This window comes from Bubalus kerabau, chromosome 10 (assembly GCF_029407905.1).
Source record: "Bubalus kerabau isolate K-KA32 ecotype Philippines breed swamp buffalo chromosome 10, PCC_UOA_SB_1v2, whole genome shotgun sequence".
In the NCBI taxonomy this organism is placed as follows: domain Eukaryota; kingdom Metazoa; phylum Chordata; class Mammalia; order Artiodactyla; family Bovidae; genus Bubalus; species Bubalus kerabau.
The window spans coordinates 89,739,211-89,756,436 of record NC_073633.1 but is presented as its reverse complement, the minus strand read 5'-3'; the positions used below and the strand labels follow the sequence as shown (position 1 = coordinate 89,756,436).

The 17,226-nt window shown below is 55.9% G+C and overlaps 2 protein-coding genes across 17 annotated transcripts in view; one reads left to right on the top strand and one right to left on the bottom strand.

Moving 5' to 3' along the window:
* Nucleotides 1-2,251, top strand: part of NUMB (NUMB endocytic adaptor protein) — a 163,712-nt gene extending 161,461 nt beyond the window's left edge. For all 14 annotated transcript variants that reach the window (XM_055538586.1, XM_055538582.1, XM_055538592.1 and 11 more), the window contains one exon: nucleotides 152-2,251. In XM_055538586.1, coding sequence (XP_055394561.1) covers nucleotides 152-867 — 716 coding nt within the window. In that variant the 3' untranslated portion in view covers nucleotides 868-2,251. The remainder of the gene's footprint in view (nucleotides 1-151) is intronic.
* A 148-nt stretch (nucleotides 2,252-2,399) lies between these two features.
* The window catches only part of PAPLN (papilin, proteoglycan like sulfated glycoprotein), a 36,580-nt gene continuing 21,753 nt past the window's right edge, over nucleotides 2,400-17,226 (bottom strand). For 2 of the 3 annotated variants that reach the window (XM_055538579.1, XM_055538577.1), the window contains exons 15-27: nucleotides 14,361-14,441; nucleotides 13,926-14,184; nucleotides 12,800-12,920; nucleotides 12,326-12,464; nucleotides 10,889-11,351; nucleotides 9,789-9,926; nucleotides 9,518-9,642; nucleotides 9,113-9,248; nucleotides 8,380-8,517; nucleotides 7,587-7,714; nucleotides 7,372-7,480; nucleotides 6,448-6,614; nucleotides 2,400-4,015 (exon numbers count right to left, since the gene is read on the bottom strand). In XM_055538579.1, coding sequence (XP_055394554.1) covers nucleotides 3,831-4,015; nucleotides 6,448-6,614; nucleotides 7,372-7,480; nucleotides 7,587-7,714; nucleotides 8,380-8,517; nucleotides 9,113-9,248; nucleotides 9,518-9,642; nucleotides 9,789-9,926; nucleotides 10,889-11,351; nucleotides 12,326-12,464; nucleotides 12,800-12,920; nucleotides 13,926-14,184; nucleotides 14,361-14,441 — 2,189 coding nt within the window. In that variant the 3' untranslated portion in view covers nucleotides 2,400-3,830. Of the gene's footprint in view, nucleotides 4,090-6,447; nucleotides 6,615-7,371; nucleotides 7,481-7,586; nucleotides 7,715-8,379; nucleotides 8,518-9,112; nucleotides 9,249-9,517; nucleotides 9,643-9,788; nucleotides 9,927-10,888; nucleotides 11,352-12,325; nucleotides 12,465-12,799; nucleotides 12,921-13,925; nucleotides 14,185-14,360; nucleotides 14,442-17,226 lie in introns of all 3 variants that reach the window. The other variant, XM_055538580.1, reaches the window with a different exon arrangement.

The following is a 17,226-nucleotide window of genomic DNA, read 5'->3' as shown; positions in this document are numbered from 1 at the left end:
TAGACTTTCCTCCCACCTACCAAAACCACAGACCATCCCCCTGGGGGAGCTTGTTCCACATTACGATCATTCAAATAACCGAGATTATCAGGTGAAGAAAAAAGCCCCTGAAGATCCTGATTCTTCCCTCTCTCCCTCTTGTTGCTTCCAGGGACTGAGTGGGGTCAGTCTTCCGGTGCTGTCTCTCCAGGTCTCTTCCAGGCTGGTCACAGACGCACTCCCTCCGAGGCCGACCGCTGGTTGGAGGAGGTGTCCAAGAGCGTCCGGGCTCAGCAGCCCCAGGCCTCAGCTGCCCCTCTGCAGCCGGTCCTCCAGCCGCCCCCACCCACTGCCATCTCCCAGCCAGTGCCACCTTTCCAAGGAAATGCATTCCTCACCTCACAGCCCATGCCAGTGGGCGTGGTCCCACCCCTGCAGCCAGCCTTTGTCGCTGCCCAGTCCTATCCTGTGGCTAACGGGATGACCTATCCAGCCTCTAACGTGCCCGTGGTGGGCATCACTCCCTCCCAGATGGTTGCCAACGTGTTTGGCACTGCAGGCCACCCACAGGCTGCCCAGCCCCATCAGTCTCCCAGCCTGGTCAAGCAGCAGACATTCCCACAGTACGAGACAAGCAGTGCTACTACCAGTCCCTTCTTTAAGCCTCCTGCTCAGCACCTCAACGGTTCTGCAGCTCTCAATGGCGTAGACGACAGCAGGTTGGCCTCAGGAGACAAGCAGACTGAGGCTCCTGCAGGCACCTGCACGGTGGATCCCTTCGAGGCCCAGTGGGCAGCCTTGGAAAGCAAGTCCAAGCAGCGTACTAACCCCTCCCCCACCAATCCTTTCTCCAGTGATTTACAGAAGACTTTTGAAATCGAACTTTAAGCAGTCCTTATGGCTTATGTATTTTGTCTGTACTTAGGCCCGGGCGGGGGGAGGGGGGGGCGGGGTGGAGGTCAGAGGAGCAAAGGGAACTTTGCATTCCCAACCAGTATGCTTTTCAGTAATCCCAAAGGTCCCCAAGGGCATGTCCAGGCATAGCTAATGTGGATGGGGGTGATTGAAAAAGTGGAGAGACCCATTCCTAGGGAAGAGCTGTTTTGCAGTTAGACTAAGAAAGTCAAGGAGCTGTCATCTTCTGCCCCGCCTCCCTCAGCCACTTACCAGTCTCTGGCGACAGGCAGAAGTATCTGAACAGGAATCTGTATTCAAAGCACATTTACTGGAATATAAAACACAACGGGAAGCAAAACGATCTCCCTTAGTTTTTCAGGCCTTTCACCTACCTGCTCTCAGCACTGGCCGCCTTAAAGATCGAGAACAGGGTGGCCTGTGCCGGGACTGGGGACGAGAGGCAGGCTGTGCTGCTGGAATTCCCAGCAGGGCCCGTCAGGAGCTGCCCAGCAGAGCTGTATTTTAGGGGTAAAGTTGAGCTTCCATTTTGAGTAAGAATAAATATTATAAATATATATATCAAAAAGCCAAAATCTTTATTTTTATGCATTTAGAATATTTTAAATAGTTCTCACTATTAAAAAGTTGTATGAGTTGTAAGTAATCTTGCCAAAGGTAAAAGGGTTAGCTGTAAGAAATTGTACATAAGATTGATTTATCATTGATGCCTATTGAAGTAAAAAAGAGGAAGGGCTGGAAGTTGCAGGTGGGATCCCTAGCTCACTTGGTGTCATTTACTGTAAGAAGCACACTGCAACAACAATCACGCTTATGACCAGTACGGTCAGCCAGGTAGTAGTTTTAAATAAAGAGCAAGCAGTATTGTCCTGGTTTTACACCTGTGATGAAAAATTCTAATGTCATTATTTTAATGGGTTCAGTCTAAATAGAGAACGTCTTTTCTTTTCTGTACTGCTGCATTTCCTTCTGTTAATCCTTTAACACTAAGGTGACAATGATGTAATCATATCCATGAGACGGGAACGCGGGTTACCGTGTTGGTTTGTCATGTAGGTCTTGGTGGGTTTTGTTTTGTCCTTTTTTGTTCCCACGAGTTTTGTGGGGATGGAGGTCCTAGTCTTGTTAGCACTGCGTGTGTGTGTTATGTGTGTGTGCGTGTGTGTATCCATCCCTCTTCTTGTGAGCCGAACATCCTGTTGTCAGTTGTAGCCACTTGACCTCTGGTAACAACGTAAGATCCCATCTCATTTTTACTTTCGAATGTTTGCCTTACAATCAAATGTAAGTTATATATATATTTGTACTGATGAGAATTTATAATCTGCTTTAACAAAAATAAATGTTCGTGGTAGAAGCTTTTGCCATGAAGAGCTGTTCTTTGCGCTTTTCTCTGTTAGCAAATGAGTTTTAGTTCCTTGTGGTCTTGTCCTCTCTGCATTCTGCTGCTGCTGCAGATCTGTAGTTTGATGGCTAGAAAAAGCTTTCACTGGAGCTAGTATTCTCTTAAAGTTCCTATCTGTACTCATACTCAAGCCTCCGGTCGTTCCTAAGCACATCTCTGATGTCAGATTCTTGCTGCTCCAAGTGCAGACTTGAACCTGGCAGTTGTGTAGAGACACAGAACCTCTGCCCCAGCCCAGACCTAGTTGTCAGAATTTGCATTTTAACAAGACTCACATTCTGAGAATTTGGGCTGCAGCAGTGACTCTGAACCGTGGATATACATGCGAGTCATCTGGGAGCTTTTAAAAACCCTCATATCCAGCCCCTACTCCAGACCAATTAAAATCTCCGGGCAGTAGACCCCCAGCTTCATTTCTTGAAAAAGCTCCCAGTGTGAGAACCACTGGTCTAGACTGAGTTTTACTCTCACCATACCCCACCACTCTGTGACTAGTTCCAAGAGCTAGCTAAGGTCTGGAGTATGCCACCAATTTGACAAATAGTGATTTAACTAGAGAACAGTGGAGTCCAAGAAAGTAGTCCTTACCTTCCAATTTCTATAGCCAAACCAGCCACGGTACATGGAAGGGGATGCACCTCAATGGTTTTTAAAACTGGAAAGAAAAAAAGACCTCTGTCCTGGCCCATGTTTCTGTTGCTGAATGAGAGGTAGACCAAGAAGTATCACTCACCCATGAAGCAATTGTTTCTTTTCCAGCTAGAGTGTTGGTAATAGAAATCACCTGTCCCAGTAATGCTGGTTTTTCCTGTGCCCCAGAAAGACCTCTGTTACTAGGCCCAGCCCGTCCTTTGGGGGATTGGGAGAAGGTTAAAGTGGAAAGGGACTTGGAAGCTCATTGAAACCAGGCCTCTTAGCATCAAGGCCTTATGAGGCTGAGAAAGGAGGAATGACCTACCTCTGAAACCACTTCCCTCTTCCCTTTCTTAACATCGCCCTCCCTTCCACTGGTCCCCCTATCCTGTTGGTACTGTGTTTTACAATAGCCTGGTTTTTAGTTTTCATTATCTCCCACTTTGCTGAGGGCTTTCACCAACTTTGTGCTAGGAAGGACTTGAGAGACTGGAGTGATGAACCATATCTGGACCCCAGATGGGACCTAGTTCTAGCAAAGAATGTTTCCCTAACATACACACCAGGAGTTAGTTACCTTCCCCAATCAGATAGGACACACCTCCCCACCCAGCTTTCAGCAAAGTGAGAACCCTGGTAGCTGGCTTTAAGAACACAGTGAGCTGATCCTGTATAACAAATTATAGAGAGAAACTGTCAAGTGAAAGGTGTCCTTATTGCAAACAAGTGGCCACTTCTTGACAACCCAGCAGGCACCGGTGAAGCCAGAGAAGCCGATACCGCTGGGACTGCTGCTGCTGGCACTCCACGGCAGGGGGCGGCTCTGACCAGGCCAGTGTCTGCAGAGGAGAACTCCCTCCTCAGCCAGAGAGGGGAGACTGAGAGCCTTCTCCCAGTGCTATGAGCTGTGTCTCTGCTGCCAGACGGGCTGCGTGGGCAGCTGGACACGGGAGCAGCTGGCGCAGCAAAAGCTGGAGTAGTACTCGTTGCCGCAGAGCCGGGCCTGCAGGATCAGGTCACAGTTGGCCAGCTCCGGCTGGTCGACACAGTCCCTGCTGGGGTCCCGGGGGTGGGCGGCCAGCACTGCGAGACACCGGTGGGGAGAGGGTGGTGAGAAAGCTCCGTGTGGCTGGAAACTCACCTGCCCTGTCATTTCCCTAAAGGAGAGCAGCACTGTAACCGCCAGGTTCCCAAAGATGCCGGTCACTGTATCCCGGTAACACGTGTGTGTCCAGCTGAGGGCACACGGTCTGCACTGCCCTGGGCCCCACTTCGGCATGCAGTGGGCCTCCTGTTACCCTTTTGTAGCTCTCCCCCACCCCCACCGCTCGCCCCAGTGCACAGCCCATCGCAGACCCCCAGATATTGACTCTCCAGCTGATTAAACATCTCTGGAAGTTAACCCCCTGCTCTGACTGAGACCTGAAGAGCCGCATGAATATATGCCCGTGGCCTCTGGACAAGGAGAGCAGGGTCAGCCCCAAGCACAGTTTTGAGTTGGCAAAAGCGGTCTCTCTCTCACTGCTGGTTTCCTCCCACTTAAGCGTTCTGTGCCTTCAGTAGCCCCAGCTCAGTCACTTAGCTCCCCAGCTTTCCAGTTGTTCCCACTTCCCCCAGAGACAGCAGAGCCCGTCAGGCCAGTGACGGGAGGACAGGCTATGAGCAGTGGCGCTGATGCAACACTGAGCGCAAAGCGCCGGGCGCCTCCCCTCTGAACCTGCTCGTCGCGTCCATAACTTATAAATCACCGTGGGACTTTCATTCTGTTGCTTTGTCTTCGGACTGAAGTCGCTTTGTCTAGTTAACCTCCCTTTTCTTTCTGGGAGGGGCTCTCAGGGCTCAGCTTGGCTTAGGCCTGACAGCAGCTCCCCAAAGTCACCTCACGGGGCTGCAGAAGGCCCCCTCCACGCCCTCCCCCCACATACAACTAGTAGACAACACGTGAGCAGCCGACGGCTTTGTGAAGGCTGGCTCATCAGTGTGGCAAGAGCGCGAACCACCTACATTCACATAAAGAACAAGCCGTTTATGCTTATTTTTAACAATCGTCTCTTTCGTTATCAACTTAATCTCAGCTGTCCTAGCTCCTGGACTCATCACAGGCAGAGGTGAGCAGGTGCCAGGCGTGATGGTACAGGCTGGGCACCATCGTGGCTCTGCCCCTTCCAGCCAGGGGACTTGGGGCAAATGGTTACATAAGCTCTCCGTGTCTGCTCTCTCATTTGGAGTTAATGAGATAGCAACTGAAGCACATAGTAACCATGGCTAAAATAAGCAGCACGTAACGGGCATTCCCATTCCAAATGAGTGAGCCCCACTCCCCATGTTTTAACCTTACAGTATTTTCTGTTTCTCACCTTAAACCTTTAGGTAAAAAGCTTGAGAGCACTTTGTTGTACAGCAGAAACTAGCACAACATTGCAAAGCAATTATACGCCAATAAAGAAAAAAAGAGAAAGCAAGCTTGCAAGCTGTCCCCAGAGTGGAACCAGCTCAAGGCCCTTCCCCCTTACTAACACTGCAGTCCAGCATGCCGCCAAACCATGAACAGGGCAGTGAGGCAGCCTCAAGCAGTGAAATGCCACCAAAAGCTTAAATGGGTGACGGCAGATACATGCAGCTTAACTGACGGAACAACACAGAGAGGAAGATAGCTTCTCCTTAAGAGGTGCCCTCCTCCCCCAAAGAAAGTGTCTCAGATTACCAACACTCATCTAACGGGGCAGAAGAAAGACGGCCAGACTGAGGCCATAAGTGTGCCGTCCCCGAGGCAGTCCCATCACACCATTTCATCTTGGTGACCACGCATCATTAGGAGCACCACCAAACTTCAGCGTCAATTGAGTTTCTGGTTCTACTTTGGCTTCCCATGCAGACACATCTCTACCTAATCACAGACATGCCTATGTGGGGGCCCCCTGACAGCAATCTCTCTCACTTAAATCTGCACTCTGGCCTGTCTCAAGTCTTATAAGTTTGGTAAGTATGTGGACAAGAGATCTATCTGCTGGGCACGACTGAGGTGAAAAGCGGCCCCTGCAGGATGGTGCCTTCACCAAGGTACCACCTTCACACACACAAACACTCAGCCTGAGCACCCAGTGATGCCAGGCCCTGCGCCGGGCCCTGGCTGGGTTCCAGTCCCTGTCTTCATAAACTGGAAGCCCACGGTCAGTCCCGCTCACTAAGCAACATTTCTACCAGACTGCAACCTCTAACCTGGCCAGTTCCGGGCTCAGCCTGGCAGATAGGAGGCAGCCAGGCCCGAGGCCCTGTGTGGTCCTGGTGAGGTGCTATGGCCCCAACAGCCGTGACCGTCCAGGCCAACCAGCACAGCTGGGCCCTGGCGGTTCCCTCCCAGGGCTGTTTCGGGCCATGTGACGACTGGCCCGCCCCAAGTCACACAACCAGGAACTGGCAGAGCCCCTCCGGCTGCAGAGCCCGTGCCCTCCGCATCCAGCTGCACATGGCCAGCTCCCGAAGACAAGCAGCTGCCTGGGGTGGCCCTTCCTTACCCGGTGGGACCACCTTCACCTCGGTGCTGCGGCTGACGGCCTGGCTTCCACGGTAGGCACTGCACGTGTAGGAGCCCTCGTCCCTGGCCCGCAGGTTGTGGATCAGCAGCGTGCCGTCTGGGGACTGGTGCACGCGGTGGCCGTCGGCCCGCACCGGCAGCCCGTTCCTGGAGGGGAGAGGATGCTGGGAGAACCTCCAGGCTCTGGAGGGTGCTGAGCTGGTTCTCCCAGGGCTGGGGAGGAGGCTGTCTAAGGCTCCCTCCAGAGCCACCCACTGACCCAGACGCACTCAGGGCAAACCTCCTCCGAGCCTGGGGACACTGGGCTATTTCCCCCCTGGAGTGTCGGGGGGGCTCAGATTACCCCAGGATCCCGAGTGCCTAGCCTCGTCCTGACATACTGCAAGGAGGAAGGGGGCATCAAACTGTTTGCTGAATGAATAAAAGCCCAGCAGACTTGGGGTAAAAGACCACCCAAAGCCCCCAGAGCTGAGTGGAGCCCAGTGTTTCTCAACCTAGCAGAGCATCCGCCACCCAGGGGACATCTGGCAACACCTGGAGACTTTCTGTGGCCATGACGTGGGAGGGAGTACTACAGGCACCCCGAGGCTGGACACGGCTAAACATCCCCCAGTGCACCCCGACAACTAAAACCATCAGCCCAAAACGTCGACAGTGCCGAGCCTGAGAAGCTCTGGTGTGTAGCCCGACCAGCAGAGCAGAGAGTGGTCCTGGCGGGGCTTCCCCATTAAGGGAGGCAGGCGCTGTAGCCCCTTCCCCTGGCACCAGGCCAGGAGCCGGGAGCAGACATGAGGGGGAGGGGTGCAGGTGGCAGCAATGTTCTGCACAAAGGTGGACCCCCCCGCCCCCAGTTTGGGCTGTGGAGCTCAGGGTGAGGGCCTGAGGGCCAGGAACAGAGCCTCACCTGGACCATCGGATGTTCACGCTTTCTCCTGCCACCACACACAGCAGCCTGGCCGTGTCCCCTTCCGGCACCTCCATTGTAGAGGGCAGCCCTGTGATAGTCAGCTCCCCTGGGCCCAAGGAGGGGGCACTGTCAGCCACGGCATGCCCGCGGTGCCCCTCCTGACCCCAGAGGCCACTGGCCACACGCACCCGCCCACTCAGGCTGCGCCTCACCCAGCACTCGGAGCTGGACCCAGCGCTGGTCCCGGTCATGCCCGTTGAACGCGACACACGTGTAGAAGCCTCCATCCTCCACAGCCACGCGGCTGATGACCAGGGAGCCGTCGGACTGCATCTGGTGTCTGGGGAGGCCAAGCACAGTCAGGTGGCTCCATCCCAAGGCTCCCAGTGGGTGGGAGGGGGGTCAGGGCCTCCTGTCCCCTGGTGAGAGGCTGAGTGGGCCCTGCCGGTCAGCGGGGTCTGACCACCCTCCAGCTGCTGGCACTCTCGTTTACTTAACGACGCCTGACTTTAAAACCTGGCAACAAGCAGATCATTGCAAGTTTTCGGATACAAAATAATTCTGGTTTGGGTTTCGAGGTTTTTTTCCTACACTCGTTTATTAGGCTCGGCCCTAGTTCAGTCACTTAGGAGCTGGGTGGTGTTAAGCTTCTGTGCGTCATGCGGATAAAACAGCACCCCTTTAGCTCTTCTGCACGTCACGTGAAAGAGATTAAGCCTCAGCACAGGGCCCATATATGTTTGCTCTTATGATTACAGCCAGAAGGGTGTCTGCCTCCACTTCCTCCCAACAGGCCGTCACCTATTGGCTGGCTTCTTACGATTGTCCGCTAGCCACACTCTGGAAAGGCCCAGAGATCCCAGCGTGGTCTGCCCAAGGAGCCCTCTGCCCAGCAACCCCGTCTCTCAAGAGGCCCTGGGGTCGCGCTCAGGTCTGACCAGGGGACGGCATCTGCCCAGACGGGGCGGGCCCAGAGGCAGGACAGGGGAGGGGAGCTGAACAAACCTGGAGGAGGAGAGAGGCTGCCCATCTCTCTGCCACTCGATAGTCGGGGGCGGGAAGCCCTCAGCACGACAGGTCAGCCGGACCCGCTGGCCCGGCTGGGCGTCCAGCACCCCGGGCTGGCTCCGGTCCAGACGCACCCTGCAGAGCAAGCATCACTCAGCTGTGAGGGGGCTCCTCGCCGCTGCCTCCTCCCGACCATGCCTGGGCACGGGACCCCTACCCGGCCTCATGGGCCCCTTCTCCCCACAACCCTGACCAGATTCCGCTCTCCAGCCTCAGCTCTTTGTTCTGGTTGGGAGACATCGACAAGTATCTGGGACCCAGGCTCAAATCCAGCTCCGCCTTTCTCACCTCTGCCACCCAGAATTTCTGCGTCCTGCCCACCCTGCACCGGTCCCTGACGTGGGCCCCTCCAGCCCTCTGCACCCGCTCTGTAAACTCCCTTCTTCAAGGCCGGCTCAGCCCTCTAGCTCCTGAGGCCGGGGGCCAGGATGGGCTCCGCTCCCCAGTGCTCGCGGTGGTGGGCAGGACTCCCCATCCCCGCTTCAGAGGCCAGGCACCGGGAGCCACGTTCGCCCTCCCCTCCCAGAGCCCTGAGCAGGCGGCCGGCAAGCCCGGTCACAGCACACGGCGGCCTGGGACTGTCCACTCGCCCTCCTCTCACCCACCGAGCCCTCCCCGACCCCGACCCGTGGTGGCCCAGGCGGCCGGCAGACAGCGCTGAACACCACACCTGGTCAGGGGCCACGGGTGCGAGGCAGTGGCGGGGGCCCCGCGACTGGGGTCCCGAAGACTGTGGTCCTGGGCTGGGTCCCTGGTCTCAGGGAAGTGCCTCGGTTCAGCCTCAGAAGGCATGGCCACGTCACCCCCTATTGTGAGGCCAGAAGCAAGGAGTGAGCTGTGGGGAGAAGCGGGTGGAAGAACGGTGCCCATGAGGCTGGCGGGGGACCAACGAGAAGTGAGGGCCACACAGGGCAAGACATCCGCCCCAGGCGACCTGCAGCGCCGGTGCCCAGCCGCCAGGATGCCGCGGCCCGCTTCCCGCCCTAGTCCCCCAGTGTGGGGGCGCCCTGGCTGGTACCCCCACCCTGGGGCCCAGAAGAACCCAAGGGTGGGTTAGGTGGGGTGGGGATGAGACCTGTGACGCGGAGCTGGACCTGCTGAGAGGGACGGTCTGGCCCGGGCCCACCACAGCTGTAGGTGCCCGCGTCCTCCGCCCTCAGGGGGCCGATGACCAGGGAGCCATCGGACTGCAGCTGGTGCCTAAGGGCGGGGAGGGGGCTTGAGCACTGTGTTCTGAGGCAACAGTGAGCCTGGCTCCCACTGGAGGGGCCTGGCCCCTGCTCTCTCACCCTCCCATCCCCGGGAATCGGAGGGGCTAGGCAGGGAAGTGGGCTGGCTGCACCCACCTGTCAGAGGAGACGGGCCGCCCGTCTTTCTGCCACCTGGAGTAGGGGTCCGGGGAGCCGTCCTCCGAGCAAAAGAGCCGCACCAACTGCCCCAGGGCTGCCTGCACCACAGAGGGCTCTGAGCCCGCCAGAGTGATCCTGGGAAGGTGGGACAGAGAGTCACGTGAGGGCCAGCATCAGGGACTGTCCCTTCATCAGGGCGTCCCCACAGCAAGCATGGTACCCCGTCATGGGTACCAGAGGTACTTCTCATGGAAGCCACTCTCCAGATGTCTGGGGAATCAAAAATCTCCCCTCCCCACCCCCAAAATACCCACAGGCATTGTGCCCTCAGCTTGTTCCCGTAAGAGCACAGAACACGGACCTCCCTGGTGGTCCCGTGGCTAGGAAGCACCTCCCAGTGCAGGAGACATAGGCTCAATCCCTGATCTGAGAAACCCGCATGCCAAAGGGGAACTAAGTCCCTGAGCCACAGCTACTGAAGCCCGCACGCCCAGAGCCCGTGACCCAGAACCAGAGAGGAAACCCTGCTCGCTGCAGAGAGAGAAAACCCCACACTAGCACAGGCAAAAAAAAATGAGCACAGATTAGGCACAGGGCCCCAGGATGGACAGCGTGGGAGAGAAGCAGCTGGGCAACCAAACGCACGCCGGATCCCTCGGGAATTCAGAGTTTTGTTTTTAATCTTCCCAGTTCTCATTAATATGACACAAAGAGTGACAAGGACCGGGATCCACACTAAACCTGTGAGATCATATCACCATCTTACAGGTTGAGAAACTGAGGCTCCGGGAAGCTGGATGACTTGCCAGAGGTCATGAAGCTCTGAAGCTTCAACTAGACAGGCCCTGGACCATACCCGCAAGATCTGCTGGAAAATTCAGGCACCACCATCCACCCGACCCTGGGCAAGCCTCATGTCTCCAAAGCCTGAGGTTCCCCACCTGTGGAATGATGGTAGCAAAGCCCTCCAGCTGGAAGACTCCAGGTGAAAGGTGGAAGGAGGCCCAGCTGATTTCAGGGTTTTAGCCCTAAAAGGCTCAGCCTCTGGCCTGCCTGCATCCCTATCCCCATCCCACCTAGGGAAGGGGGGGCCTCACCTGTAGGAGGAGCCACGGGAAGGAGGCGCTGGTCGTCCTGCATCTCCGCTCAGTCCAGGGGGACTGGGCCCAGTCTCCTGGCCCCAGGGCCCCTCTCCAAAGGCCTGTCTGTGGTCCGTCACCCCCGGCCCAGGCTCTTGGTCTTGCCACCGGAGGCCACCAGACGGCAAGGGTCCTCTCTGGACCACGGGCCCCGGCCCATGCTGGCTAGCCTCCTGCTGGCCCCCAGGACCGCTGCCGCCACCATCTCCATGGGTGCTCTGGCCAGAGGCCCCGGCCCCGGGCTGGGGTCCCCGGCAGGCACTCACACACTCCTCTTCCGAGGCAAAGTTGTTGGCGTTGCCATGGCAGCCGCCATACCAGAAGCGGTTACACTGGCCCACGGAGGGGACGAAGTACCAGCGGGCAGCCCAGTCGGTGCAGGAGCCGTGGGCACTGGGCAGCAGGCACCGCACGGGGTACACTGAGGGGGGCAGGAAGCACGCAGGTCACCGGGACCCAGTAGGGAAGCTGCAAACGCAGCCCGGGACTCAGGAGCAAGGCCCTCCCCAGCTTCAGCGCACATCCACACTAATGCCGGGGCCTTGACTGACTCTGGGGACAGACTCTGCTCACTGCCCTGGGACCCCAGCAGAACCAGCCTGTTCTGCACCCCCAGAGCTGGAGCCCTGCAGAGGATCAGGGCTGTGACCTCCCTGGACGGGCTCCCTCATGCTCCTCCCCACCCGACCCAGGCCCCCAGCGCACACAGAGCAGCCCCAGGGCCAACCCTTGACGTGCTTCATGCAGAAGGAATACCCCCAGCCCTGAGCCCCCACAGGCTGCCAAGATGCCCAGGGAGGGGGCCCACCCTTGTTCCTGGGGCCCCTTAGCAGCTCAGAACCTTCTCCAGCCCCCAGCCTAGCCATCCTTCTCCGCACTCAGATGTGACCCTCCAGACCCCCCACTTAAAGCCCCCCCACCCAGCTCCCTGCAGACTCTGCCCCCTGGCTTCCGGCATCCCCGGGACGGTCCTTAGCAGCTCCACGTGGGCATGTGCTCCCACCTCACGGTCCTTCCTCCAAGACGCATCTCAGGCAGGGTGGCCACCCCATCCATCCCAGTCCTGACCACCCCCCACTGCCTCTGGAGGGGGCTGAGCCCCAAGGGGCAGCACAGGTCTTCCTTCTCCGTGGACTCCCCACCAACCACGCTCCCGGCTCCCACAGGCAGCCAGGCGGCCACGAGTGCAAACTCAGGGGCGAGGATGACCTGTCGGGCAGGATAATCCAGCACCATTCTCCAGCCCAGGAACTGGCAGGTGCCAGGAAGTATTGGTAGAAGAAACAAGTGATAAGCCAGCCAGGAGGAAGTCGGGGGGCTCTGGGGGGCGGGGCAGTGAGCAGAGTGGGACGAGAGCCTTCCCACCAATAAGGACAAGGAGGATCGGCCACTCACCAGAGCTAGGCTGGCCCACACAGCCTTCCCCCAGAGGACCCACTGCAGAGGCCACGTGGTCATAGCAGCAGCCGAACTGGGAGCCCCGGCACTCGCTGGGCTCATTCTGCTGGGCCTGGGGCCAGTGGGCATTGGGGACCTGGGGAGAGAGCCCAGGATTGGGAAGTTATATGGAGGTCTGGCTCTTGGTAGGAGGACTCTAGGCTGCTGGGGGGAGGATGGCAGGAAGAGAGAGGGACAGAACTATGACCCCATTGAGCAGAACCCCAGCCCTGGAGATCACATCCCGGAGAAGGGCCCGGGTCTTTCAGACAGGGCCCATCACGGAAACCTGTGCTTTCGAGAGGACAAGACAGGCCAGCAAGCTTCAGGGACCTCCCTCCTCAAGGTCAAAGCTGCCATGAGGCCACGTCACAGCAGCACTGAGCAGGCTTCCGGGCTGGACTCGTGGCCCTGGGGTGAGCAGACACTCACTGTGGAGGCCGCTGCTTTCGATCCTGGCCTGCCCCCAGCGTTGTCGCGTCCGTAAGAGCTCGTGCAGCCCGCCTGATGAGGCCCCTTGGCCACAGTCACCCCATCAGGGCAGCACCCGAACCTGGAAAGACATCACAGCCCTGACCCCTGCCCCACCAGGGACCCTGAGTTCCAGCACCCCAGGATCCAAGCTCTGAGGCTCCCTGAGCCAGGGGGCTTGATCAGGTAAGGATCCAAGTGGAGAGACGGGGGGCCCTTATGTGCAGGGCGAACCATTTGGCGAACCCCAGTCTCCACCACGTCCACTCACCACGTAGGGGCTGCCAGGGAGGGCAACATGAAGACAATAAGCAGAGCTAAACTCTTAATAATCAACAGATCCTCAACTCACACATCCCACCACAAAACCAAGAAGGTGGAAAGTCACCTGAGCTCCCCAGACACCAGGTTCCCAGGGAGGTTTTACAGAATGGAGGCAGCTGGGAGGTGGGGCAGCAGAAGGGGTCAAAGGAGCCCAGGGCTTACTTCCCCTCCACCAACCAGCAGGTGGGAAGGAAGGCGAAGGAAGGAATGTATCGAAGCCCCTGTGGGCCAGGCACCACGTGATTTGGTCCATCCTCACAGTGGCCCCAGTCAGTGGCTGTCACTGTTCCCCATCCTCAGCAGAGAAAGCAGGATCAGAGAGGTTAAGTAACTTGCCCCAAGTCACACAGCTGTGTTGCTGGCTGAGTTGAGACTCACCCCCAAGCTGCTGACTCCAGAATCGTGGCCCTTAGCACTCCAACCCGAGAGAGCAGGAGCCTGATTTGGATCACAGAGCTAGAATTCATACCCTACTTGCCTTCTCCAAGCCTCAGGCTATATCTCAACAGGCTGACCTCTGCAGAGAGAGCGGGGGGCTTTTTTCCCTAACCCAGCAGGTTAGGGAGATCAGCGCAAAGAAGCCAAGTCCCCAGTTCTGCCCAGACTGGGCAGCTCAGACACAACAGCCCTGGAGTCCCGCTCCTGAGCTCTGCTAACCCACCCTACCTGCTCTGAGCAAAGACACTGCCCTGCCTGCCCATCAGACACCCCGCAGAAGACACACCTTCCCTCTCTGACCTGGGGAGGGGCGAGAGGCACCCACCTGCTCTGCTGACACGAGGCCACCCCAGGGCAGCCTTGCCACTGTGGCCCAAGGGACACAGTGTGGCCATCAGGGCAGCACCCGTGGGAGCTCAGTCTGCAGTCGCGGGGCCCCGAGCCCGGCCGCAGAGGCTGCTGGTATGAGGAGAGCTGCAGAGAGGGGGCGGGGCCCGGGGCTGACAGGAGTGGGCTCTGGTCTCCTCTGGGGTTACCCTGTGCTGAGGGCTGCTCCTGGAGTGCCCACCACTGGTCTCTGAAACCTAGAAAGAGGAGGAAACAAAAGATCCATGATGTCTCTGTTTGACTCCTCACCCTCTGTCTTTGTCCATGTCAGACCCTCCTCTCCACATCCCTTCCTCCACAACCACTTGCCCCCCCACCCTCAACGTCCATCCCAAGGGCCCCCGGGGTTGGGGGCTTTCACCAAGCTTCTCACCTGAGGCAGAGGCCTCCCGTGGGCCCAAAGACATCCGGGGGTCCCTGGGGCTGGTGTGCACTTCCGGCATGCTGGGGACCTCTGCAGGAGCGGGGGCGTAAGGGCACAGGGGGATGGCCACCCCCCCCAACATCTGCTCCCACCCCACCGCTCAGGAAGGACCCGGGAAACCCAGGAGAGCAGAAGTGAAGAGCAGCAGGCTTGTGTTCTTGTCAACACCCTTCCCAGGTTTCAAAAGAGTCTCTCGTCACATAGAAAACGCCCGTGTCAAGTGTTCAGCAAAGAGAAAAGCCGCGTGTAAAGAGAGCATTGACGTTTGATCCCAACAACATAAAAAATGGTAACACAAAAATTTTTAATTGGATTGAGGAAAACATAATCCAATTTTTAAATGGGCAAAGAACTTGAATATAAGACTTTTCCAAAGAAGACACAGGGATGGCCGATAAGCACGTGAAAAGATGCCCAACACCATCGGCCATTAAGGAAACGCAAACCGGAGCCACAAGGAGATGCCCCTTCACAGGTACTAGCGTGGTTCTAACTAGAAAGACCGAGATCACAAGGGTCGGCGAGGATGAGGATGAGGATGGATGAGTTCCCACGCAACTGCTGGTGGGAATAAAGAATGGTGGAGACACTGGGGAACCAGCCTGGCAGTCCCTCAAAACAGTTACACGGTTACCATACAGCCCAGAAACTCCACTTCTAAGTATAAACCCAAGAGAACTGAACACAGACACCCACACAGAAACTTCTACATGAATATTCATAGCATCATTATTCACTAAAGCCAAAAGGTGGAAACAACCCAAATATCCATCCACAGACACACAGATAAACAAACTGGGAACATCCGTATGACTGACTGCAATTTAGCCATAAAAAGCAGTGAAGTCCTGATGTATGCCACGACTTAGACGAACCTCAAAAACATTCTGCTCGGTGAAAGCAGCCAGATGCAAGAGGCACGCTATTCCTTTCACCGGATGTACTTAGCACTGGCAAATCCAGAGAGACACAGCGATCCGGCTACCAGCGAAGAGGATCAGGGTTAATGGCACAGAGACACAGCGATCCGGCTACCAGCGAAGAGGCTCAGGGTTAATGGCATAGAGACACAGCGATCCGGCTACCAGCGAAGAGGCTCAGGGTTAATGGCATAGAGACACAGCGATCTGGCTACCAGCGAAGAGGATCAGGGTTAATGGCACAGAGACACAGCGATCCGGCTACCAGCGAAGAGGATCAGGGTTAATGGCATAGAGACACAGCGATCCGGCTACCAGCGAAGAGGCTCAGGGTTAATGGCATAGAGACACAGCGATCTGGCTACCAGCGAAGAGGATCAGGGTTAATGGGGGAGTGATTAATGGATGGGCACAGAGTACTTTTATGGGGTGGTGAGAAATTTTGAAACTAGAACGATTGAGGGCAGGTGGAGAAGGGGACGACAGAGGATGAGATGGTTGGACGGCATCACCGACTCAATGGACGTGAGTTTGAGGAAGCTCCGGGAGTTGGTGATGGACAGGGAGGCCTGGCGTGCTGCAGCCCATGGGGTCACAAAGAGTTGGACATGACTGAGTGACTGAACTGAACTGAGAGAGCTGTTGGTCATACAACCTTGAGAACAAATAAGAGCACATTGTACACATTAAAGTGGTTAACTGTGTGTGATTGAATTTCACCTCAATAAAAAATTCCATATTAAAAACAACTGAATTGATAAATGAAGAGACAGAGAGTAGATGATGAAAGTGTAATTACAACAAAATAGTAATTGTAGAACTTGATGGTGGGCACATGACTGCTTGCCACACAGCTCTTCATCTTTCCTGTGTGTTCAAGTTTCTCCGCGTCTCTTGTCCAACTTGGCAAACTTACTCAATATCACGAACTGTACTGTTAGAATAGGTGAATTTTATGGTGTATGATAATTAACCTCAATAAGGTTTTTAAAAAGATTTTTCATCACAAAATGTTACAGAAAAAATGCAAAAGGCTGTAGAGAAAATGAAGACAACAGGAGTTTTTAAAAATGATGCCCAAAATAATACTAGCACGATATGGCCAAAATGCTCACAGTGACTACAAAACAGACTCACCACCACAGAGAACAGAGCTATGGTTGCCAAGGGGAGGGTGGGAGTGCGGGGTTGGCAGATGCCAACTACTACATAGAGAATGGATAAACAACACGGGCCTACCACATCGCACAGGGAACTGTATGCAGCATCCTGCGATGGACCACGCGTGCTAAGTCGCTTCAGTCACGTCCAACTCTGTGTGACCCCATGGACTAGAGCCCGCCAGGCTCCTCTGTCCATGGGATTCTCCAGGCAAGAAGACTGGAGCCATGCCCTTCTCCAGGGGATTGAACCCGTGTCTCCTGCAACTCCTGTATTGCAGGCGGTTCTTTACCACTGAGCCACCAGAGAAGCAAAAGAGAAAAGAATACAAAAAAGAATGAGTATGTGTATGTGTGTATATTAAAAAAACTGAATCACTTTGCTGTACAGCAGAAACTAACACTGTATTGGAAATCAACTCTACTCGAATAAAATAAATAAAAACCCCGAAATGCTCACAGTGAAAGGCTCTGCATGCTGTGTGTGTGTGTTCTGCCAGGGGGCTAGGTGACGGGGGTGCTTCCTTCTATTTGTTAGTGTTTTTCAAATTTTCCACAATAAACATATCACTACATAGTGGAACAAAGTTACCAAAAAAAATAATAGAAAAGTCCATCTCCATAGGGACTACATCTCGCCAGTCCCAGGGAACTTTTAAAAATAATAGAGTTGGAAGATTCTGGTAGATATGTGGTCAAATCTTTGTTTTCCATGTACTGCCCGTCCCACCTGGG